A 24653-nucleotide genomic window follows, 5' to 3' on the forward strand; every position below is an offset into this window, starting at 1 on the left:
ATCTCTCCGGCCATATCCAGGGCTGAAAATTTTGAAGAGCTGTGCAGTGCTATGCTCTGTAACATATCCTCTGCTTAACCAAGCTAAATTGCCCACCTGCCTCAGCTTAGAGCCTGTCTTCCACCATGTTTTTGCTATGCTCCACCTGAATGTGACCATCTCCCATAAAGTTCTGCCAGCTAGTGAGCGCTACTTTATTTATCCACATAAAGACTAAATGACCTGTGACGTGTGAGACCTAGTGCTATATTTGAAGCATTTCAGATAAAAATTGCTGCAAAGTCTGGGAATAATAACTCAATGATAAAGTACCTGTCTGGCATGCTCAGTGTCATGGGTTTGACTCCTAGCTCCATGCAAACAATTAATTAATTGAAAAATGAGGTTATACAGGGTGGTGGGGGGAGTTTGCACCTTTAAGCCCAGCACTTGGAAGGCAGAGGAAGGATCTCCGTGATTTCTAAGCCACCCTAGTCTACATAGCCAGTTTCAGGCCAACCAGAGTTACATAGTGAAATCCAGTCGGACAAGAGCTTCATTTTTCTCGTGATACATTCAGAAGCTGGCTGTGTGACCTTGGGTGAGTCCCCTTTTCTAATCTGTTCTTTGATCTGTAAATTGAGGTTTCAAGCTGGACAACATTTGCTAAACATGCATTATCATAATAATCAACACAAGTGCTATTAGAAGGGAAAATTTCCAGTTTCCCTCTCCTAGAAACTGGATTCTGTCAGAGTCCATTACTAGCATGTATCCTTATGGCAACCTTAACTTAAACCACTAACCCAGATGCAAAATCTGTAAAACTTCCAACCCTCACTCTCCTCCAGCCCATCTGTCCTTTCCTAGTGTCACGAAAGTTCCTATACCCCAGCACTGATGGCCCACCCCATTGAAGGAGACGGAACCAAAGTTGGACCTCGAGAAAGGGCAGGATTTCCCAGACACTGGACACAGAGGGAAAGATTTTTCAATGAGAGACATGTTTGAACATAAAGCCAGAAATGGAGCACTGGTGTAAGCCTAGGCTCTAAGTCAAGAAACGTGGTTCAAATCAAACCAGGAACCAGCTACCTTGCTCCATGGTGTCCAGTTCTTTTCAGGCTTACACATACATGTGAACACACATACATACACTTGCATATACACACATGCTCAACACATACATATAACACTCGCACACTAGCTACAACGACATGCAAAAAGCACCAGGCAAACAGACTTTAGATTCTTGCATTTCTCTAGCTCTGAGAAGACAAGCCCTGGTCCTCTGTGGGTGTTATGAACAGTTCTTTCCCACCTTACTGTTCAATGTGCAGATGCCTGGTGAGCCATGGACAGTCACTCCCTACCTGTCCTGTCTTGAAAACAGTAACTCGTTCTGCCCTCAAAGCATGCATTTTGTAAGGCTAGAATTTACTATGCTGAGCCAGGCATGGTAGTCCATACCTGTAATTCCAGCGCTCAGAAGGCAGAGGCAGGAGGATCAATTGAAAGGCAGTCTCAGCTATATAGTGTGCTCAAGGCCAGCCTGGGTTACATGAGATCCCGTGTCCACTCTCCTTGCCTCCACTAGTAACAAGACTTTGCTACTCTGGTCAGAGGTACATTGTGGATTACTCTGTTAATCTGGTCTTTTCAAATGTCACCTTTCTCACCGATGCTTTTCTTGACTACCCTTTCTAAGACAGCATTTATCCATCATTATCTCTGGATACTGCTTCATTTTTCCTCAAAGCTCAAATACTATTTTTTGTATTGACTCTTTTTATTCTGCTCTTATATATTACATCTGAACTGCAGTTTCCCCTTCCTCTTCGACTCCCAGTCTCCCAGCACACACACCTCCCCTCTCCCCAGATCCACTCCACCTCCTTTTCTCTTCAGAAAAAGTCAGGCCTCCCAGGGAGATCAACCAAACATGGCCTATCAGGTTCCAATAAGATTAGGAACATCCCCTCATATTAAGGCTGGATAAAGCAACCCAGTAAGAGGAAAAGGGTCCCAAGAGCAGGCAAAAGAGTCAATGACAGCCTCCAACTCTCACTGTTAAGAGACCTACCAAAACACCAAGCAACTCAGCCATAACATATGAAGAGAATCTAGGTCAGACCCCTACAGGCTCCCTGATCTCTGAGAACCCCCATGAGTCCCAGCCAATTGATTCTGAAGGCCATGTTCTTGTGGTGTCCCTAACCCCTCAGGCTCCTACAATCCTTCATCTCCCTCCTCTGCAGGACTCCCTGAGCTCTGCCTAATGTTTGGCTGTGGGTCTCTGCATCTGCTCCCATCAGTTGCTGGATGAAGTCTCTCTAATGATAATATGCTAGACTCATTCCAATCTACAAGTATAACAGAGTAGCTTTAGGAATCATTTCATTTACATTTTTTTTTCTGCTGGTCACAAACACTGTTTTTGGTTGTTGATGTTTTGGTTTTAGTTTTCTGAGACAGGGTTTCTCTGTATGTACCCCTGACTGTTCTAGAACTTTCTCTGTAGACCAGGCTAGCCTCAAACTAACAGAGATTCCCTGCCTCTGCCTCCCAAGTGCTGGGATTAAAGGTATGTGCCACCACTGAGCAAATACTGTATTTTAAATCATTTTCTTTTGAACTAATTATAGTCACAGAGAGTTGCAAAATTAGTATAGAGACATAATGTGTATTATATAGCCTGTTGCTACTAATGACTACATCTTTCATAACTATAAAATGTAATATTGCCAGGTGATGGTGGCATACGCCTTTAATACCAGCACTTGGGAGGCAGAGCCAGGCGAATCTCTATGAGTTTGAGGCCAGCATGGTCTACAGAGTGAGATCCAGGACAGGCACCAAAACTACATAGAGAAACCCTGTCTCAAAAAATGCAATATCAAAATTAAGAAGTCAGAGCAATGGCTCATGCCTGTAATCCCAGCACTTCAAAAGTTGAGGCAAGAAATTTTGAGTGACAGGAAAGCAGAATGATGTATTAGTCAGGGTTCTCTAGAGGACCAGAACATATAGAACAGAGCTTCAGTTCAGTCCACAAGGCTGGATGTCTCATCTGCTCTTCGGTATATGCTGTCTCAAAGTAGGCTCCAATGCCAATAAAGGAATGGACTTACTAGCAAGGTGAGAACAAGCAGGCAAAGAGAGCAAGCTTCCTTCTTCCATGTCCTTTATACAGGCTGCCAGCAGAAGGTGTGGCCCAGATTAAAGGTCTTCCTGCCTCAAAATATCTAGATTAAAATGTACCTTGTCATCCGAAAAGATCCAGGTTAAAAGTGGGTCTTCCCACTTGAAATGGTTTAATTAAGAAAAAATCCCTCACAGGTGTAATCAGCTGCTTGGGTTTTAGTTCATTCCAGATGTAGTCAAGTTAACAGCCAATAACAGTCATCATCCATAAGCTACATAGCAAGACCCTGCTTCAAAAAGAAGAAACACACATACATTTTTTTCAGGATTACAGCCCTGATCCTATACATATACATGGTTTCGTGTGAATTTATCAATGTTGTGCATACAGCAATACAATCAAAAGACAGATTTTTGTGGAAAAATCTACCACATAAAAGATCACTTATGGTGCCCTTATATGGACACACCCTCTCCTCCCACTCCATCTGAAATCCCTGTTAACTACTAATCTGTTCCCCATTTCTGTATTATTTCAACAATACTATGAAAATGGAACAATATGGCATACTATCACATGGAACCATTGGGACTTAGCTTTGTTTCACTCAGCATATTGCCCTTGAGATTCATTCAAATTGTGTGTAGCAATATTTTGTTGCCTTTATTATAGAATAGTATCCCATGGTGTGAATCTACGAGTTTAGTTAATCATTCACCATTGAAGGGCCTCTGGGTTGCATCTAATTTGGGGCTATTATGAATAAAGCTGCTATAAACATTTGTGTTTCTTGTGAGCATAAAAACTCATTCCTCTGGGATAAATGCTCAAGAGTGTGATTGCTAGGTCATATAGTAAGTGTGGGTTTAGTTCAAATAACTGCCAGATTGTTTTTCCAGAGTGGCTTTATCATCTTACATTCCCTTGAAACAGTATGTTAATATGTTTATTATCTATATCCCTCATTAGAATGTCACCTTGAAAGGCTGGAGACTATGTTTTCTTACAGCTCTATCCCAAACACCTGGAACAGCATCTGGCACAGAAGTATTAATAAATACTGTTTGGAGGAAGGAAGCCCAGGTTCCAGCCATCTAAAGAAACCTAAACTCAAATTACCAGACTGATATGCAGAATGAGAATCTAACATTTTCCCCATATCCATCGTAACCTCCTCCCTCCCATTCCACCCACATCTGATGCCACAGCTTCTCTACCTCCAGGCCCCTCCCTTTGTGATGGCCAGGTTGTTTTCCTTTTCCTCCTTGGGCATTTCTTAGTTCTTATTGGCCTTCTGATTATTCTCTTTGTGTTACTTGAGTTCTCGTCTAATAATGTTCATTCCCTTTAAAACCTGGCTCATTGTACCTATCTTTCAAACAGAATTGCCCGACTAAACATAATGAGGGCTTCTTACTCATTCACTCATTCATGGAGTATTTATCAAATGCCTGATATTCTGGCCACTTACATAGGCTTGGAATATAGCTGTTCATAGAACAGCCACACCTCCAGCCCTCAGTAGCTCACATTCCAGTACCTGGCTTTGTTCTCTCCAAATCCTGGGAGCATAGATGTAGGTAGGCACATACACAGGTGGTGTAGTATGATCACTGTGAATTTGAGGTTATCCTTAGCTAGGAAGTTCTAGGCCAGTGTGGGCTACCGAGTGAGACCCTGAGGTGGGGAGAGAGACAGACTGAAAGAGAGCGAGAGAAAGAGATTGCTAAGGAATAAAGACAGGATGTAATGCAGAGTGGGAAATGCTTCTCCGGAGTACAAGGGCTACTTATCAGAGGTCCAGTCCTGAGTCTGGAACTTGTAAGTGAAGTGGCCTCAAGTAAGACACTTAACAGTCATGATTCTCAATTTCTCCTCCTGAAATAAAGAAAATAGAGTCTACAAGGATGAGTTCTTTTCAGGATTTAAGATTGTAATCTATGTGAAATATTGAAGCAACTGTTCACCATGCACTAAGTCAGTGTTCACAGTTGTTTAGAACTGTCTTAACAATATTCAACTAAGAGAATCTTCTCTCTCAAGCTATAGTGAAAATTTCTTGAAGACCCCAGTCCCAGTATACACTCAATATTATACCCCCATATCAAGCAGGCACTTAGCATTTTAGAGGTGCAAGGAAACTACTGCCTCTTAATGGAATCTTGCCATGTTAATGTTTGGGTACCAAATCTTCGAGAAGACAGCTCACTGATAGGTCTAGGATGTGACAGACAATTCAATATTTGTAATGACATCCCATAAGTGATTCTGGTGATCAGTGGGATTTAGGAAACACTGGATCAGATAATCTCTAAGGCACTGGTTGATAATGGTCTAATGCTTGCTCCTTCATTTGGCGCCTGGTAATGGTTGTTGGCTCTGACTATTCATCAGAACCATCAAAGAAGTTCTTAAAACCATTTACATTCAAGTTTTAGCCCAGACTAATTGAATTACAGGCTCTGGGGATGGGACCTTGGTATTGGACTTTTGAAAAGGCTCCCCCAAATGATTCTAGTCTCTTTCATTTGACATTTTCCTCTTAATAGAATAAATTATACTACAGCAGACCATTGTAGGAAGTAATTTCAGAGTTCACCACACCTCCACCTATCCTATATATATAAATATCCACATATTAAGGCTTTCTTTAATCTTTTGATGACCAACTATCTCCCTGTGACTGTTTATTAATCATCATATCTGTAGACTTTAATCACATGACATGTCCTCAACAAATGTTGAATTTTAAATAAGGTTGTGACCTCAAATAACCTTGATAAAGCAAATAAAGATACTTCCCTCCAAAGGAGGGCCAAATGGGAACAACCCAAAAAGCCAGAATGCCTTCTGCTTAGGGCCATCTTCCCAGAAAAAGCTCAGAATAATGAAAATGACTATAGAAATGGTTTACCACAGAGCATTTGGGGGTACTTAGCAATTCTAGTCCCATGTTTTCGAGATATGATTCTAGGCAGATGGTGAGTACCCAAATCATACTTTCTGGATTCATGAACTAATTCATTATTAATTATAGCAATCAAACCAATATCTTTTATGCTGAGTCTACCATGTGCTTGGTGCTAGAAGAGACAGGGATGCTAAATCCTATCTCTTATAACCTGATTGAGCAGATAAACTATGGCAGTGTGGATTAACCAAATTATTGAAGGAAATTCGGGAAAGTAAATGGCAGACCTGAAGAAGAATCCAGATCAAAGAATTGGAACTATTTTATTGCTGTTGCTTTGTTTTATTTTTTCAGGTTTTTGTTTTGTTTCTGAGATTAGAGTCTTACTATGTAGCACAGGCTGGCCTCAAACTCACTGCTCACCTTCCTGCCTTAGCCTCCTAAGTGCTGGAATTACAGGTGTGCGTCACCACACTCTGCTGGAACTAGGTTTTAATGAAGGGATAGTGTTTAGCTGGTCAAAAGGAATATTGGGATCCCCAAAAGGTAGGAATAAGGAGGAGGTGGTGTGAAGTGGGCCTAGAAGTGGAAACAAGCCCACTGTGTGCAGGGAGCTGAGCAGAATCACCAAATACAACCAGTGGGGATGTTGGAGGTAGGTGAGGAATTAGGGTAGGTAAAATATAGGGAAGCTTGCAAGTCAGGAGAGGCTATCCATCACTAGGCAGTCCTGAGTGCTGAAAGGCAGGCATCCTGGTTTCCATCTGATATAACCTGGATAGCCTTCCTTTATCCTAGAAGCTCACAGTGGTTGCTATGGGAATTGATTGTAAGTAGGCTCAGGTGTCAAAGACAATGAGGCAGCAGAAAAGCCAATCAGGAAACCACTAAGCTTCAGGAGAGAACTGGAGCTCCATCTTGCAGGAACCAAAATGTAACCTTTGACCCACTGCTCTCAATTCCCCTCCCTCCCCCCACCGAGCCTCTGGTAACTACTATTTTCCTCTATACTCCTATGACAGCAACCATGTTGGATTCTGCAGTCACATAGAAGTAATAAGTTCTGGCATTCTATTGCACAAAGTGACTGTAGTTAATAATGTTTTATATTTCAAAACACTGCCGTAGATGATTGGGAAGGTTTTACCACAAAGAAATGACAAAGAGTTTGAAGTGCTGGTTACTCTGATCTGATCATTCTACATGTATACATGCATCAAAATATCACATCTCACTCCTAAATATGCATTACTACTATGCATCAAAATAAAAATTTACAAAACTGGAGCCCTATCTTGCCATGAAATATTAACATTTGGCCCTATATACTTGACTTCGACCAAAATATGAGTGATCACAACCCTGAAATCTGTGCTAATAGAGCCACCAAATTAAAAAATGCTCAGAGAATCAGCAGCTGCTGAATTCAGCCCTGAGGGAGAGGCAGGCTCTCTCTTCCATTCCTTATTCCACCTAGCTTCTGGTTTCATATTTGCTTCGAGGGGCTTGCAGTGGCCCCAGAGGTACTTAACAATTCCAGTCCCGTGTTTCAAGCCAAAATTCATCTTAGCCAGAAAGGGTGCTTGTTGCAAAATTAGACTCCCAGATGCTGGGAGGAGAAATCGGGTCAGTGAAGAGCTCAGATGTTTCATCTTTAAGGTACTCAATTAATCTAGGCTTAATGGGTTAGGACATCTTCACCAGTTTGGCTTCTTGGGCCCCACTCTCCGAGGGATTCTGATGTCTAAGTGGTATTGGGCCTAGGCCTGGGCTTTTGTATTTTAATAACCATTCTTTGGTGGTTCTTATTATTGGGTAAGTTTTAGAAAGAGTGGGTTAGTACATGCTAATGTTAGTAAAGGGGTGAACATGTTTGTAAAGAACTATATAGTAAATATTTTAGTATTTATAAAATAAACACACTAACCCCAAAGCAGCCACAGGTGATACCTAAATGAAGATCATGACTTTGTTCCAATCAAAATTTATTTATAAGAACATGTAGTGGACAAGATTTGGCCCAGGCAGGCCTGTCACTCCCTGGGCCCTAAAGCATTGGTTTGCATGTTTCACTATTGTAAGTCAAAGTATTACAACCTTTAGGCCCCACAGCTCAGCAGATGATGTGGGACGGGAAGACCTTTATGAGCCACTTTGTGTCCCTCTGGATGTCAGACTTCACCTGTATCCAAGCATCAGGCTAGACATGACTCTGATATCTAGCAGAGAGCAGCTGGCAATGAGTGAGTCACCATCAGCAACTGAGACTGAAGACTGAGAATAGGACGGAGTCTTCGAGACCAAGAAGACAAGGGTCAATGAGGAATGAGGCATAAACAAGCTGAAAATAGCTCTGAAACAGACACAGCGAACTGATTCTCATCCCTGAAAACGCCGCAATTCTGCTTCCTTTGTGGGTTTGCTCCTGTAAATACCTGAGTTTTCTTCCACGTGGTGGTATCAGCGTTCCTAGGACTGGTTGTAATTTAGATTTTCATAGGAACAGCAACACTGTTGGCCTCTCCAAATGTGTGTATACATAAAACAGCATGTTCCTTGTTCAAATCTATTGCACAGGACAAAGGTAGACCCAGAACCTGCGACAGAAATGTCAGCCTGCTGCAAAGAGGACTAATCAGGGTTCAGCAGATTGGAGTTCTGCTTCTTTGGATCTACTGAGGCAGCCCCGTCCTGCTTTCTCTGAACCTCTGTTTCTCATGCAAAACTGGATGGTGGGCTGTGTGGCCCACTCAGCTCCCTGAGATGCCTTGCTCCATTCTGTGAAAACTGACATGGAAAAACAGACAGCATGTGATTTCAGAGAAGGGAGGTGGACAAGTGGCTAGCAGGTCAAACAAAGAGTCCACTAGGTTTGCACTTGTGGCATCTTAGTAAAAAAGAGGCGACTGAAAATTGCGTCAAGCCGAGTTGTCCAAACAGAGAGGCCTGCAGATTGATCTGGTCCATCCCCTTTGCTTCTGTCTCTGTCTGAAGCCCCTCACCCCCCCCACACACACCCAGGATTTAAGCACCCAGATGTGGAACATACAAAGACATTGATCTCATGAACAATCACCACTGTAATCGCTTTCGGCATCCGTCTCCAGCCTGGATTTTCTATTGTCTGCTGCCAGCAAATTGCCCCTCACCCCCATGCCTCAGGATGAGAACTGTGATATTCCTTGGCTGCAGGTTTAAAAAAATTGGACAGGAGACCCTGTCTCAAAACACACCACACACACACACACACACACACACACACACACACACACACACACACACTGATGTTCTGGCTATAACCTATGTAATTGGCCTGGGGTGGGGTCTGGACCTTGGAGGCTTTTCAAACCTCTTCCAAGCATTTCTTCTGTGTGGCCAGAACCAAGACCCACTGCTGGAGTTCCCGCTGGACTGAGGTAGAAAAAGTGAATTTTTATGATCTGTGCTCTGTGGGAGATGTGATTGTTGACCCTATTGAACATAGCTAGGCCCAAAGCTGACATGATGAAGACAGTTTGTTTCTGATGTGCCTTTTTCTTAGGACTCAGCCCTCCTGTGGCTGCTCTGGTAAAAGAATCCTAGCCACGGTGTAAATGGCATATAATAGCTTAATGTACTGCCTTAATGTACAGCTGGAATGGACCTTTGGGGTTTAATACAAAGGAATCCCTGATGGAAAGACTCACAGGCTTTATGGCAAGGCCCATGGAAGACGTATTTAAAGTGGCCCCGACCCTGAACCTCAGTCCTCATCTCAGTAAATGACAACCCTGCTCTTCCTATGGACTTCTCTCTTTCTCGCTCCCCATATCTAACCCATCAATGTATGATCTTGGTTCAGTCTTCAAAATATATCCAGAATAGACTCACTTTGATCATTTTCATTCCTGTCATCCTAGCTCATGCCAGCATTACATTTGAAGAGTCTCACTGCAATAACAAATACTGCATTTAGCCACACCTAACTGGTCTTACCATTAACCTCCTATACTCCACTTTCCTCACAGCAGCCAGAGGCATACACATACATCAAACCCCATCTACTTAAAACTAACCAGTAGAATGAAATCCAGAGTTCTCACCATGACTTACAAGGTCCTACATGATTCGGCTTTCAGCTGCCTCTTAGAGCATGTCCCCTCGGGTCCCCATTCCAGAACTGTATTCCAGTTACAGGGATTCCTGTCCACCTCAATCCTATGCCCACCTCAGGGGCTTCACTATTATTTTTGGTCAGCAACCTCTCTCTCCTGGTAGCCTCATAGCATCTCTGCCTTGTTTCCTTTGGGTCTCTGACAAATGTCACCTTTGCAGATAGTTCTTCCCTAACCATAAGATGTAAAATACTTCCCCCTCCCCTAGAATGTGTTTGTGTATGTGTACATGTGTGTTTGTATCCAATACATATGTTCCCAAAGGAATTGAAACCAATGTCTCGAGGAGATACTCATACTCATGTTCCCTTAGAACTGTTCACAGTCCTCAAGATATGGAGCCAATCTAAGTGTCTGTAGACAGAGGAAAAGGCAAATAAATTGTGGTACATATAAAGGACAGAATATTATCCTGATTCTAAAGGAAGGAAACTGTCTGGAGGCTCTGGGTGCAGTCTTTCCGCATTGCAAGGGGAATCAAAAGCAAATTCTGTCATTTGTTACATGCATGAACCTGGAGGACATTGTGTTACATGAACTAAGCCAGGCACAGAAAAATAAAGACCTTATGATCTCATTGATACATGAAAACCAAAAATAGGAGAGTCACAGACACAGAGTAGAACAGTGGTAACCAAGAGCTGGGGGCCGCCGGGCGTTGGTGGCGCACGCCTTTAATCCCAGCACTCGGGAGGCAGAGCCAGGCGGATCTCTGTGAGTTCGAGGCCAGCCTGGGCTACCAAGTGAGCTCCAGGAAAGGCGCAAAGCTACACAGAGAAACCCTGTCTCGAAAAACCAAAAAAAAAAAAAAAAAAAAAAAAGAGCTGGGGGCCAAAGGGGAGGACAGGGAGATGCTGTTCAGAGTCCCAAGTGGCAGGTAGAATACATTGGTTTAGATCTAGTGCAAAGTTAAGAATAACGCGATTGGAGGTTTCAAAACTGCGAAAATAGCAATCAATCCTACTATGCCCGCCCTTGCCATTCTCTTGTGTAGTCCTTTATGCCCTGCTTTATTCTTTTTTCTTACCACAGCCACCCCTTAGCTGCAAGGCTATTCCAAGCCCCCAAGTGGATGCCTGTAACATGCACAGAACTGAAATATATATATATATATATGTGTATATATATAATATATACATATATATACATATATATATTGACTTTTCATATAAAGAGAGAATAAGGTTTGTAAGGTTTGATTTATAAATTAGGCATAGTAAGAGGTTAACAACAATAACATTATGAAACAAAACAATTAAGAGAGAGGTGTGGCACATGCCTTTAATCCCAGCACTCAGAATGCAGAGGCAGACTGATCTCTGCCTCCAAGGCCACCCTGGTCTACAGAGCTAGCTCCAGAACAACCAGGGCTACACAAAGTAACTGTCTCAAAAAACAGGGCGGGGGAGAAAGAAAGATAGAGAACAATTTTAACAATAACAAAAATTTATTTTAAATGTGTTAATTGTTTCTGGAATTTCCCATATTATATTTTTGAACTGAAGTTAATAATCAGTCACTATAATCACAGATGAAACTGAAAGCTGGGCATGATGGCACATGCCTATAATCCCAGAACTTGGATACTGGCGTTAGGAGGACCAGAACTCCAAGGTCATCCTTGACTACATAGTGAGTTCAAGGCTTGTCTAGCTTCCATGACACACTGTATCAAAAGAAAAAAAAAGAGCAAAACATAAAATTGCAGAAAGAACTACCGTAGTTATGTGCTACATAAAATATATTTATTAGCCAGACATAGCTCTATACATTTGTAATCCTAGCACTTAGGAGGCAAAGACAAGAGCATCACAAGTTCAAAGCCAGCCTGGAATATATATATATATATATACACATACATACATACATACATACATACATATATATAGTGAGCCCTATCTCTAAAAAAAAGAAAGCTTTTGTTTTAATTATCTCTTTGTCCCTGATAGAACAGACACACCATAAAACCACAAGGCCATGGAATTCGGTCAGTCTTACTTACTCCTGTATCCCTCATCATCTAGAACATTGACAGGCAAATGACAGCTGCCCTTTAATTAATCAAATGAATAAATAAATATCCCTAAAGACATAAGATTGCCCTTCAGCATGACTCTTGCATTTCCTGGTTGCTAGACTGCCTGCAGCTCAGCAGAAGACTAGAATCCACAGGGGATTGGGTTCAGGACATCCCCATAGATATGTAAATCATGGATACTCAAGTCCTTTATATGTATATATAATGGCATAGTATTTGCATGGAACCTACCTATACCATCCAATATACTTCAAATCATCTCTAGATGACTTGGGGATTCTGAATACACAGTAAATGCTATGTAAATAGTTGTTACACTGGATTGTTTAGGGAATGAAGGCAAGAAAAATATCTGTATGTGTTCAGTACAGAGGGTTTGGTGGTGATGGTGTTGTTTCATGTATTTTTAATATGTGCTCGGTTGAGATGCAAGGATGCAAAGCTGTGGGTAACAAGGGATGACTGTGGTTTACAATGTTTGCTAATCATGCTTCCTGCTGAGTTTTGGGAAAGTTTTCAAGAATAAGAGAGCCTGACTGATTCTTTGGGCATTTCATGCAGAATTGAGTAAACAAAGTGATGCAGCGTTTAGAAGTAGAAAGCCAGGGGCACTGAGCTAAATCGCACATATCTCTCTTCCTGAATAGTTCAGAAAGTGTGGGTGAGTCATTTTGGAGAGCTGGGTTTCTTCTCTCTCAGATCTCAAAAATATTTGTTATAAGTCTCTGTTCTAGGGGCGTATCTATGAGATGAATAAGATTATTTCTGTAAGTCCTCTGGGAAGTGTGTATTCACACACAATACCATTTAAGCTGATCTCATATTAAAAAAACTGAATATGTAAAATTCAATGTATATGATTACTGAAGAATTTTTTTTTGCAAACATCCTTAGGCTTAGAGTATTCGTATGGGATTCAGTTTATCCAAATTCAATTCATGCCCAGCTTTTACACAACACACCAATCATACAGGGAGACAATTAGCACATTGCCTTATAGCACATTACCTTGCACTTACTAGGCAATCAATACTTCTCTATTGAGTCATGGATCATTAAGGCAAAATATCTCTGTACTAGGACATTTTGTTTTTGAGACAATGTCTCACAATTGTAGTTCAGGCTGGTCTCAAACTCATAATCTGCAAGCTCAGCCTCTTGAGTTCTTGGGATTACAGGTGAGTACAACCACACTTGGTTGTATTGAGACATCTTAACTCTAATATTAAAGGAATGGAGAACTCACCAGCCCTTTGCTCTTTTTTCAGTCCCCCAAATCTGCCTTCATCAGTGCTGCAAAGAAGGCCAAGCTGAGGTCCAATCCTGTGAAAGTCCGATTTTCTGAGCAGGTGGCAGTTGGAGAAACAGATGCAGTAAGTATGGCTTTGGCTTCCCTCCTCTATCCTTGGCCAGAATCAACCTGGCTATTGAGGTCTCAATCAGGGCCTTCTGGCAGTGGATGCCTTTATGAAGGAGTTGGAGCAGAAGGATCCTGGTGCTTTGAGTGAGTGGTTACTGAGGAGAGAAGAGTGTGTGGCATCCAGAGAGGATTGGGAGGGAGGGAAAACAACATATTGATTCACTCTGGATCTTCATGGTGCTTAGAGAAATTTCCGTCCATAGCACAATAGCGTACACTCAGGGCAAGTGTTCCATAAACATCTTTTGGCTGCTTGGCAGAAGCAGAGAGGAAGTGATGGTTTTGTGAAGACCCAGAGAACAAGTGGCTGGTGAAATTGAACTCTCTTGACATTTAAGTGCCCCTGCAATTCCACATCTTGACTGGAGAAGACTGCACTGATGGGTAGCCGCTTACAAGAAATAATACAGACTGTTTCTCCTACACACCAGAAGGGATCCAAAAGGAATACCTGCTCCCTGCCACTGGCTATCTTTCAGTGGGGTGGGGTGGGGGTGAGGGGTGGGCAAGTGGTCCAGACTGAGACTATAGCAAATCTTCTGCTGTGTAGTATCATCTCAAAGAGCAGCTAAGGTTGGCCAGTCCATGTCCCGCAGCTGCCAATCTAGGGATTCATGGTCAGCCCACAGATTCCTTGCCATTTTGTGGGGTGTGCATGCAATGAGCCATCTAACCCAGATGTGCATGTGCAAAACAGGTAGGTGGAGAGCAGAAGTCGGTGTGTGCAGCAGTCATGAATTCTGGCCCAGCATTCCCCAGAAATCTGCAGATGTTGGTGATGCCCCAGTGGGAGTAGAGATAGGTGGAGCTAACAGGCACTGGTGTGCTTTTGTAGGCAGTGGTGGGATGGGCTGTCAGGAAGCTTGATCATGGATGTACTAAGATACAGCTGCAGTTGTGGAAAGACATAACAGCACTCCCAGAACGAGCAGAGAAATCAGCAGGATGCCGGGCATTTTTGTAGTTTTCAGAGGTAGAGCCACCTGGAAGAAAGGAGAGAGGACACAGGTGTTGTCCTCTATTCCCCGCCTCTTTTCCTCAAGCCCAGCCCACACCTTTCTGTATCCCTGTGTGAGGAAGACTGGGACGCTCAAAGGACAACCAGAAGACGGTTTGTTTAGTTAATACTCAGGATCCATGTGAATCCCAAGAGAAGTGGTTAAAGAGACCTGACGGTTGATGATCAGCGAGGAGAGGGAACAGGATTGAGCCCTATTTGACCTATAGGTCAAAGTGAAATGGATTGCAAGGTCCAAGTCACTGATGAGACATTGGTGTTCTGAACTGTTGAAAATTCTGAGGGCATAAGCTTGAGTTTGCAAAATATGGACAGGTGTATCCTATCCCATCTCAAAATTTCAGTCAAGGCCAGGACACTCAGTGAAGAACTCCTGCCCTCCTCTACCTCTTCTCTCCTTTTCTTCCTTCATCTCCTTTCCATTCTCCAAGTTCCATACCTTGCAGCTAGGCCACAGGCAGAATGAAGAGCCATCTCCAATTCAACCATAATAGCAACTGCCCCAGGGCAGCTAGAACCTATCCAGAGTTGACTTCTCTCTCAGACAGGTACCAAGCTTGGCTTGAGACTCTGTCTAGGGGGAGAAACACATCCGTCTTCCAACCCTCACGGTTGCTGCCTGTGTGCACCATAGCAGTCTGCTAAGACCTGGGGAGTCCAAGTCCAGGTGACTCCAGGCTGCCCCATCATCCCCTTCCCCTTGTGTCTCAAGGCTTTATTAAGCAGCCAGAACAAAAATAAATCCTGTGGGCGTTCCTTGCCAACTCTATTTTTAAGCAAAATCAATTAAGTAATTATCTAAGTCCAACCCAGTGTGCTAAATAAAACTTGCCACCGCTGAGCGTCATCAGCCTGGGGAGCTGGGCCTCAGGGCCAGGCAGGAGTGGGGCATCTCAGGACCAGAAAGGCCTGGACATCGTCATCACACTTTTCCAAACTGATATCCATGGCTTTCCTCCTTGGTTTGACCCCATTCAAACTTGCCTCCTGGCTCCCCACCACTGTCAGCCACACCCAAGCTCAGGAGGACTTGCTTATTTGGTACTTTGTCCACAACAGCGGCTGGATCTGAACTGTTCTCCTCTGCCTTCTCTAATAATCTATACCAACTATCTCATTCAAAACTCAGAATTCAATTCGCCTTACATAGAAGCCTCACCTGCCTTATACCAGTTTGTTTGAGATTCATAATATTCAGACAATCCAGGGGTTGGCAACAAGAATGCAAGTTAGACTCTCTCTGTCTCTCTGTCTCTCTCTGTCTCTCTCTCCTCACTCTCTTTGAAACAGAGTCTCAGTGTGTATCCCTGACTGTCCTAGAACTCCCTATGTATACCCGGCTGACCTCCAACTCACAGAGACCCACCTGCCTCTGCCTCTCAGTTGCTTAGATGGGCCCACCAGGCCCATCTCGGGGCCTCGAGTTTTGCTTTAGCTCCCTGGGTTCTCAGCAGGAGCTGATGATGCAATAAGGCTGCCACTTAGTTAAAGAATCTGGCCATCTATACACTACAAGCACCCATAGAATGGATGCTGCTGGACCCAGGAAATGTGTGCATCCTCTTTGTGAATTTAATCATTCAAGTAAGCATATAGTAAGCACCTATTGTTCATTCATTTAGCAGTCACTTATTCAACACCAACTATGTGCCAGGCATGCTATTCATTGTTGGCACCACAAAAATGACTAGATGTGGTCTTTGTGCTCTGATTTTACTGTTTGATTATAAATGACAAATGTTCTTTAAATATTGCTGGACGCTAGGTATGGTGATATACGTCTGTAGTCCTAGAACTCAGAGGGAAAAGAAAAAAGAAAAAAGGGACCAGTCTAGACTACATAGCCAGTTACTCTGGGCTGTATAACAGGACACTGTCTTGAAAATAAATAAATAAATGAATGAATGAATGATTATTGTGCATGGTAGCACACATTTGTAATCTTAGCACTTTGGAGTTAGAAAAGGGAGAGTTGTGAATTTGAGACCAGCCTGTCACAAAAAGTGTGTGTGTGTGTGTGTGTGTGTGTGTGTGTGTGTGTGTGTGTGTGTGTTTCACTGAGAAAGGAGTATGTAAGTTGCTATAGGAAAACATGGGAAGATTAGATCTCATGATATTGGACCAAAGCTTTACAAAACACTTATTTGAGCTTGATTTTGAAGGTTGAATAGGAGCTTGCAGGGAGAGAAAGAGGAAGGCAGAGAGAATGACCATTATTAAATTGAATTTCTGTTAAGTGAGAAATTCACATTCACCATATATAAATGAAGCCCTGTGCCCAGAAAACTTCTGCTAAGGAATTATCGGGTGTTCAGACACGGACTCTGCCAGTGGTTCCGAATCAGGATCAGTGAAGCCCACTTTCAAAGAGCTTTTGGGAATGTTTTGGGAATGATTTGTGTGTGTGTGTGTGTGTGTGTGTGTGTGTGTGTGTGTGTGTGTGTGTGTGCTATGTGCACTTAGTATCTCAGGGAGAGAGACACTCAGAGCCCTGAAGGGAGTAAGCCAGTCCCGGAATAATGAATTGTCAGAGCCCTGGAGGCATGAAAGAAGTAGAGCTTCTAGCAATGGTAAGACATGAATCCAGAGAGGCAGACAGAGTCCAGGTCAAAAAGGATGTAAAGAACTAGGCATGGTGGCACACACCCTTAAGCCCAGCACTTGGGAGACAGAGGCAGGGGCCAGCCTGGTCTACTTGATGAGTTACAGACTAGCTGGGGCTACATGGTAAGAACCTGTCTCTCAAAGTCAAACAGAAAAGGGACCTAAGGAGATAGCAAAGTGGCTCAGCAGTGGGGTGCTTGCCTGGCGTGGGCAAGGCTCTAGGCACCATCCCGAGCACCAGAGAATGGCAGAATAAAGGCAAACATGGGTTTGTGAAGGGCCTGGTGGGAAAAGAAGTATCTGGAGATAAACCGGGGTGTGTGAAGTGGTCCCAAAGAAGACTCTTCATGAGCTGTCCATGCTGTGTATAATGGTCTCTACTGATCCAGTGCTGTGTAACGCTACAGAGCTTCAAACTGCAGTAGAATGCAAATACACCGTGATAGAAAAGGAGAAGTGGACTTTGGCTATGGCTCAACATCTTCCTGGGGATTTTGTTCTGATCTGCATGTAGCATTGTTGTTGATCTTGTCTTTCCTCTGTCTCTTTGTTCTCACATCCCTTCATCTCCCTACCTCCCTCACCTTCTTGCCCTTCCTTTCTACAAACCCTTCTGCCTTCCCCCCCTTTCCTGTGTGTCCACAGAAAATGATGAAGAAGGAAGCTCTCCTCCTCATCCCCAATGTCCTGAAGGTTTTCCTAGAAAATGGGCAGATCAAGTCATTCACATTTGATGGCCGGACCACTGTTAAGGTACACGAGGCATCCTCTCACCTGGGGCAGCTGTTCGTTTGGGTTCCTCTGAGATTGCACACAGTGGCTTCACTGCTGGAACAAGATTGCCTTTGATCTGTGCTCTCGAGTGTGAGGCTGCGAAAATGTATAATCCTCATATGAGGCTGGTAGTAGAAAACTGCATGCCCAGCTGTGTGCTAATTGTTGTAAAAATGTGTGTGTGACACACACACACACACACACACACACACACACACACACACACACACACGAATGCACATCTGCTTGTCAACTACTTTGTGTTCATGCTACACCGGGTCCTTCAGGACTCTTAGGAGCTAAGCAAAGCGAAGATCATTAAGCCATTTATAAAGCTAAAGTGATTTATATTGATACAATAACACCTACGCAAGTTTGCACACAAAAATAAACAAATGTCATCTCTTGGGAGATTAGCTTAGCCATGTCTTGCTTTTTAAATAACAACCAAATCTTAGGCACTGAAGCAAGATTTGAGAAGTCCAGCCACAGCCCTTTGGCTATTCTTTTCACAGGAAGAGCAATTACTGAACTGTGATTCTTAACAGCTCAGCCAGGCGTCCAAAAGTCCTAGTGATTCCTTAGTCCTGAAGAGTATAAGTGTGATACAGTTTACCCCGAGGTTCACTCTATAGTGGGACAGAAATAGCTATCCCTGACTCTTCGGGACTCTTGCCAGAAGGAGAATGCCAACCCAGGAATGAATGTTCTTATGCAACCAATGCTGCCCAGCAATCTGGGCAGTTATGACACCTGCCCAAGAAACCTACCTGGCCCACAGCTGTCCTGTGGTTCCCATGCAAGGTCCAAGATGACCCTATAAATAAAGAATCCCATCAGGTACAGTGACACAAGCCTGTAAACCTAGTACTCAGGAGGCTAAATCAAGAGAATTACAAGTTCAAGGCCAGCCTGTGCTACAAGGGGAGACCCTTTGGGAAAGAAATAGAGGAGAGAGGAAGAACTACCCTCAGCTAGAAAACTCTTATTCAGAGGAATGATCAAGTGTTCAGAATGGCCTTGCCAGTGTTTTTCTACTGGAGTTTACAGATCATTCCCATATTGGTTTAAGGAATGTCTAAGAGTGTTTTGGGGTCATCCCATGTTATGTCATGCTACTGGCATTTAGCATCTCAAAGTCAGAGATGCTAAGCATCCTCCAGGAGACAGAACAGCCCCTGAATGATTAAATTTTCCTACCCAAAGTTTCTTTGGAAAGCTTAGGCCAAGCTAGGTACCTCTAAGGAGCCTAAGACCCAAGTGTACTCTTAGGAAGTTATGGCATGGTCTTGGCTATGGAGGGTCTTGGGCTATGAAAGATGTTGAGACAGAACTAGGTCACCCCAATGCCAGAATCTTCCTTGGTGTCTCTTCATGGGTTAATATACTTATTGTGGATTTCTCAGTACCCCAGAGCACTGACCAACCTCTCTTCCTCTTAGAGGCTCAGGGCACTCCCTACCTCACATTGCCACTACCATTGTGGCATCCAGACAGTGCTAACCTTTGACACTCAGTCTTGCTCTGCACTTTAGGAAAGGTGCACAGCTGTTCGTTAGATTTTTGACAGGCTTCCAAGCCACTTGTGGCAAAGAGGTACCTGGATGAAGTGACAGTCTGGCATGGTGGCAGTTACACATTTAACACCAGTTGACAATCACTGGCTTTGCTGTCCACGATGTCAATGTAACTTAACTGCAAAGAAAACCAGATCTATCTATCTATGCCAGGGTTCTAGTAACACCCAAGCCTCTGTGACTACATGAATAGCACAAAGAAACCCTCTCAAGTACCCAGCACTTTGCAGTCCTCTGTTCAAATGACTGAGCATCTCACACAGAGGGGATACTTCGGCAGCCCTGTCTGTCAGGGAGCTCTGAACTCCCAGGCCTTTGGGGGTTGAGACATGCTGACTTTGTAAATGTATACACTGCAGTGTGTATGCTGAAGTCACAGCCAATAGATGGCAGACGCCTCAAAACTGACATTTGGGCAGCCCCCACCTATATGCTGTCAGACGCCCTAGTATTAAAAGTAGGGCAGCAGAGCAGACGGAGCCCAAAAGTAGTCAGATCTATGACTGTACTCCAGACACGTGGCATTGTTCCTCTTTGTGGACATATTTTTTCAAGTTGCTAAATTGATCGTCTATAAAAGCTAGCTATGGCCAAAAATGAACATTTTGCCAGTAGCTCAAGTCATTTGATTTAGATTATGAATCCAGAAATAGTATACTTCTTAATCACAGAAATGTAGCTTTGGCTTTTGCTCATTCCTAAGAGTTGACAGACAAACCCAAATGGACATTCTGACTTAAGAGAGGTGAGCAGAGAACCAGCACAGTGCCTGAACTCCATAAGCATTCAGGAAATGATTTATCTAATAGAGGGAGAGAGAGAGTAGGAAGAGGGAGGGAGGAAGCGACAGAAGGAAGAGGGAAACATCCATTCACCATATGTCTGACCAGAGGAAATTCAGGGACACACGCATTCACCTCCTGAATATTTGGTGTTCCCCCAGGGCCCAGGCCACTGGGCAACACTCATGAGGCCCTTTACTGGTCCCAGAATTCAGTATCTGGGCCACCACAAAGCCTTTTCCACAGGACTGTTGTGCTTGATTTCCAATATTTTCTCATGTATTCATTACTTTGAGTAACTCAGAGTCAGAAAAGATGCCTCCTCTCAAGGCCCTTTTTCTTCTACAGGATGTGATGGTGACCTTACAGGACCGTCTCTCCCTGAGGTACATTGAGCATTTTGCTCTTGTCCTTGAGTATATTGGGCCAGAACAGAATCACAAGTTCCTGATTCTCCAAGACAAGCAGCCCCTGGCTTATGTAAGTCACCCTTTAGCCTGGCTTTGTCGCTGTGTATAACCAATGCTAGAGAAGAGCACCCAAAACACTGCGCAACTAGAAAATTCATCATGATGTAGTCAACCAGCTCCCAGAAGTCACAATTCTAACCTGAGGTGGAGTGTGTGTATGCATGTGTATGTCTATATGTATGTGTATATGTATTCTGTATGTATATGTGTATATATGTATGTGTATATGTGTGTATGTATATATGTGCATGTTTATGTGTATATTTATTGTGTATATATGTGTATATGTATGTATATATGTGTGTATGTGTATGTATGAATGTGTATGTGTATGTATATGTGTATATGTATGTGCCTATGTGTGTATGTGTTTATGTATGTTGTGTATGTATGTGTGTGTGTATACTGCTGTGAGTGGAATCAAAGGACTTGTACATCACTATTCCTCTGAGCCACAGCCCAGCCTTACCTGAGGGGCTCACTATCCATCTCTAGAGAACCTTTGACAATGCCCTTTGTGACCTAACAAAGGCATTTGTCTTGGTCTCTATTGGCAACTCTCCTGTTTCCTGGAAACACTGCCGGCTAGACCCTAATGCTTCCTAAGAAGAAATTTGGCCTCTTTGATGAGGACTGTGATACAGAAATGTCAGAACTAGAATCAAGTAGTAGTTGGGAATGAACTGTGTAGGGTCAAGAATAGGTAGCACATCATCCCCATCATCTTCCAAAGCAGAGGAGAACAAACTATCTCATCCTCCTTGCCACACCATATGAGAAAAGACCATTAAAATCTAAGATTGCTATATTGGATTTCACCCATATTGAACCACCAGGAAACATCAGAGAAGTGAGCAGGGCCAATCGGCATTCCCTGGTAGGGTAGGAAAGAGCTGAAGGACAGTTGGAAAAAAATAGCTTTTAGAAAGTGTATGGAAGCCGAACAAAACTCATAAAGCAGCCCATCAAGATAGCATACTCCTGGAATCTAGTATATGAGAAGCTGAGGCAGGAGGATCTGGAGTTTGAGGTCAGCCTGGGCTACATAAAGAGTACTACAGTAGTTTGGGCTACAACGCAAAGAAACACGGCTGGGGATGAGGCTCATTGGTGGAGTATTTGACCTGCACGCATCAGACCCTTCTGATCCCTATTGCTGTGTAAACTGGGTATGGTGTTATGCACCCATAATCCCAGCCCTTGGAGGTAGAGGCAGGAGGATCAGAAATAACGTCAGCCTTGACTAAACATCGAATTTGAGTGCAAGGCCAGCCTTAGATACATGAGACCCTGTCTCAAAACAAACAAATCAGATACATACAAAAAAGAAAATATTTTATGAAAGAGAGATTCAAGTTTCAGCTCAAACACAATCCAGGTAGGAAAGGAAAGGTGGTATCTGTTTAGAGAGCTGAGGCACCTCCTACTCTAGCCAACAAATAGTCCTCTGAGTCAAATTGGCTTCTTGTTCCAAATGGGATTTCAAACTTCTTTATTATGAAAAATTTTCAAACATACACAATCTATATGAAATATCATATGATAAACCCTAGTGTCCATCTCCAGCTTCAACAATTACCATTGTATTGCCAGCATGTTTCATCTGTATCTCTAAATGAGGTTTTCAGTCTTCCTTTGAACTCTCTAAGCATCAATTAGTCTGTTAGATGCTAAGCCTGTCTGCAAGAATAATCTGATACATTTTCAGGGCCCCTCACCCCTCACTCCCATCTTAGCACTTAGACTCAGTTCTTTGTAGGGGCAATGAAACAACGGGGTCTTGCTATATATCTCAGACTACCCTCAAACTTGTGATGACCTTCCTGCCTCAGCCTCCCAAGTACTAGGATTATGCATGAGCTACTGCATAGACCTCATTCTTGATAAAGACCATGTCCTAAAAAAGTGATTAAAAAATACTAGTCACAGCCAGGCATGCTGGCACACGTCTTTAATCCTAGCACTCAGGAAACAGAGGAAGGGGGAATCTCTATGAGTTCAAGGCCAACCAGGTCTACAAAGTGAGTCCTGTCTCAAAAGAAAAAAGCTTCATTGATAAATTAATAATATAAAAATAGGGTAATTATAAAACTATATTATAGTAAAAGTTATGAGTTGTTTATTTCTTGAAGTTTCTATTTTGGGCTGAGGATATCTGTGGGTAACTGAAACCAGGGAAAGTAAAACCCAGGATGAGAGAGGCATACTCAATATGAATTTTCCAGGTATGAAAGAAACAAAAGTGGGAAACAACAGCCTAGCTCATCCCTACACCTACTTTAAGAAGCCACCAAGCTGCCTGCCCCCTCCCAGTCATTGATTCTATGGTTTCTTCTCCACCCTCTCCTCCTGGGGTTTCAGGTGGTACAGCGGACACACTATCATGGAATGAAATGCCTCTTCCGAATCAGCTTCTTTCCCAAAGACCCCGTGGAGCTGCTGCGTCGGGATCCTGCTGCTTTCGAGTACCTATACATCCAGGTAGAGTCTGGCTTGGGGACACAAAGATAGAGCAGTGGACAAACAAGCAGGCAGGCTCTTCTGCCATCACAATGAAGTTGCTATGTAAGGTCAACCTTCAGCTTGCTCTGAAGGCCTTTTCCTTTCTTGCTACTATTGTAGTCCATTGTCAAGTTGGCCAATCTGGTGACTTGAATTTGATTGTCAAGGTGCTGTCTACTTGTCCACTCAGTTCCCATCAGTTTTCAGAAACAAGCAGTCCCAGGAACTCTGGTGCTTTCACAGAATCCCAAGGTTTAACAAGCTCTTTTGGGTTCCATGAACTCTCAACCCCCAATCCCTAGGTTCAGTAAGGAGATGGTGCTGACCTCACTCCATCCAGAAATATTTATTGAGCCCATATCCTGGGTCAAGTCCAATGGTGGGTCCTGACCATCAGAGGAGCAGAAAGGATACACTTTCCTCAGTAGAGTTCCTATATTCATAACTATAACCACAACAGGGTTCAATGTCAATATGACACCTAGGAAGCAGTCTGCCAGCCCTACAGGAGAGAAAGACAGTGAAGGCTTCACAGAGGGAAAGATATTTGTATACTCTTAGCTGTAAAGAATGAGTGGATGTTTGCTACATAGAAAGCTGGAAAAGAGGGGTTGTAGTCCAAGCGAAAGCCCTTGCATTTTCAAAGGCATGCTGACGAGAAAAAACCAGAAGTGATTTATTGCAGCTTCAGTACAGGATGTAATGTAAGAAGCAATAGAAAATGAAATTGGAGAGCTGGGAACCAGGGAGTGAATGCTTGGTAGGCCACGGAGAGCAGACTTTATTCTGGAAGCTGGGCAGTGCTTCTCAGAATGTGGGCCCTGAACCAAGAGCATCATCAACTGGAAATTTGTTAAAGTTGTAAATTCTTGGGCCTTATCCCAATGATCTGTTTGAACAGGCTCAATGAGATTAAAGCAAAACAAAGCAAAACAGGGTCTCGCATGTCCCAGGCTGACCCCAAATGAACTATATATCTTAAGGATAACCTTGAGCCTCTGATACTCCTGCCACCACCTTCCAGGTGCTGAGTTTACAGGCAGGCACCACCATGTCCAGTTCTCCGTGAGAGTTTAATACCCCCTCCCCATGCCCAAAGCTCTTGAGACACTGGAACCACTTCAGAACAATGGTTCCTTAACCCTACCTGAACATTCAGGTTATCTGGGAGGGGGCTGGAAAGATGGCTCGGTGGTTCTTCAAGAAAACCTGGATCCAATTCCTAGTACTCACATAGGTTCGAAACCATCTGTAACACCAGTTCCAGGGGATCCAAAGC

General features: G+C 43.3%; 1 protein-coding gene across 4 annotated transcripts in view; it reads left to right on the plus strand.

The window, feature by feature from the left end:
• Frmpd3 (FERM and PDZ domain containing 3) overlaps positions 1-24653 on the plus strand; it is a 93347-nt gene that overhangs the window by 25745 nt on the left and 42949 nt on the right. For all 4 annotated transcript variants that reach the window (XM_028895140.2, XM_037199430.1, XM_037199432.1 and 1 more), the window contains 4 exons: positions 13496-13600; positions 17915-18022; positions 20751-20882; positions 23234-23353. In XM_028895140.2, coding sequence (XP_028750973.1) covers positions 13496-13600; positions 17915-18022; positions 20751-20882; positions 23234-23353 — 465 coding nt within the window. The remainder of the gene's footprint in view (positions 1-13495; positions 13601-17914; positions 18023-20750; positions 20883-23233; positions 23354-24653) is intronic.

Source organism: Peromyscus leucopus, chromosome X (genome assembly GCF_004664715.2).
Source record: "Peromyscus leucopus breed LL Stock chromosome X, UCI_PerLeu_2.1, whole genome shotgun sequence".
In the NCBI taxonomy this organism is placed as follows: Eukaryota; Metazoa; Chordata; class Mammalia; order Rodentia; family Cricetidae; genus Peromyscus; species Peromyscus leucopus.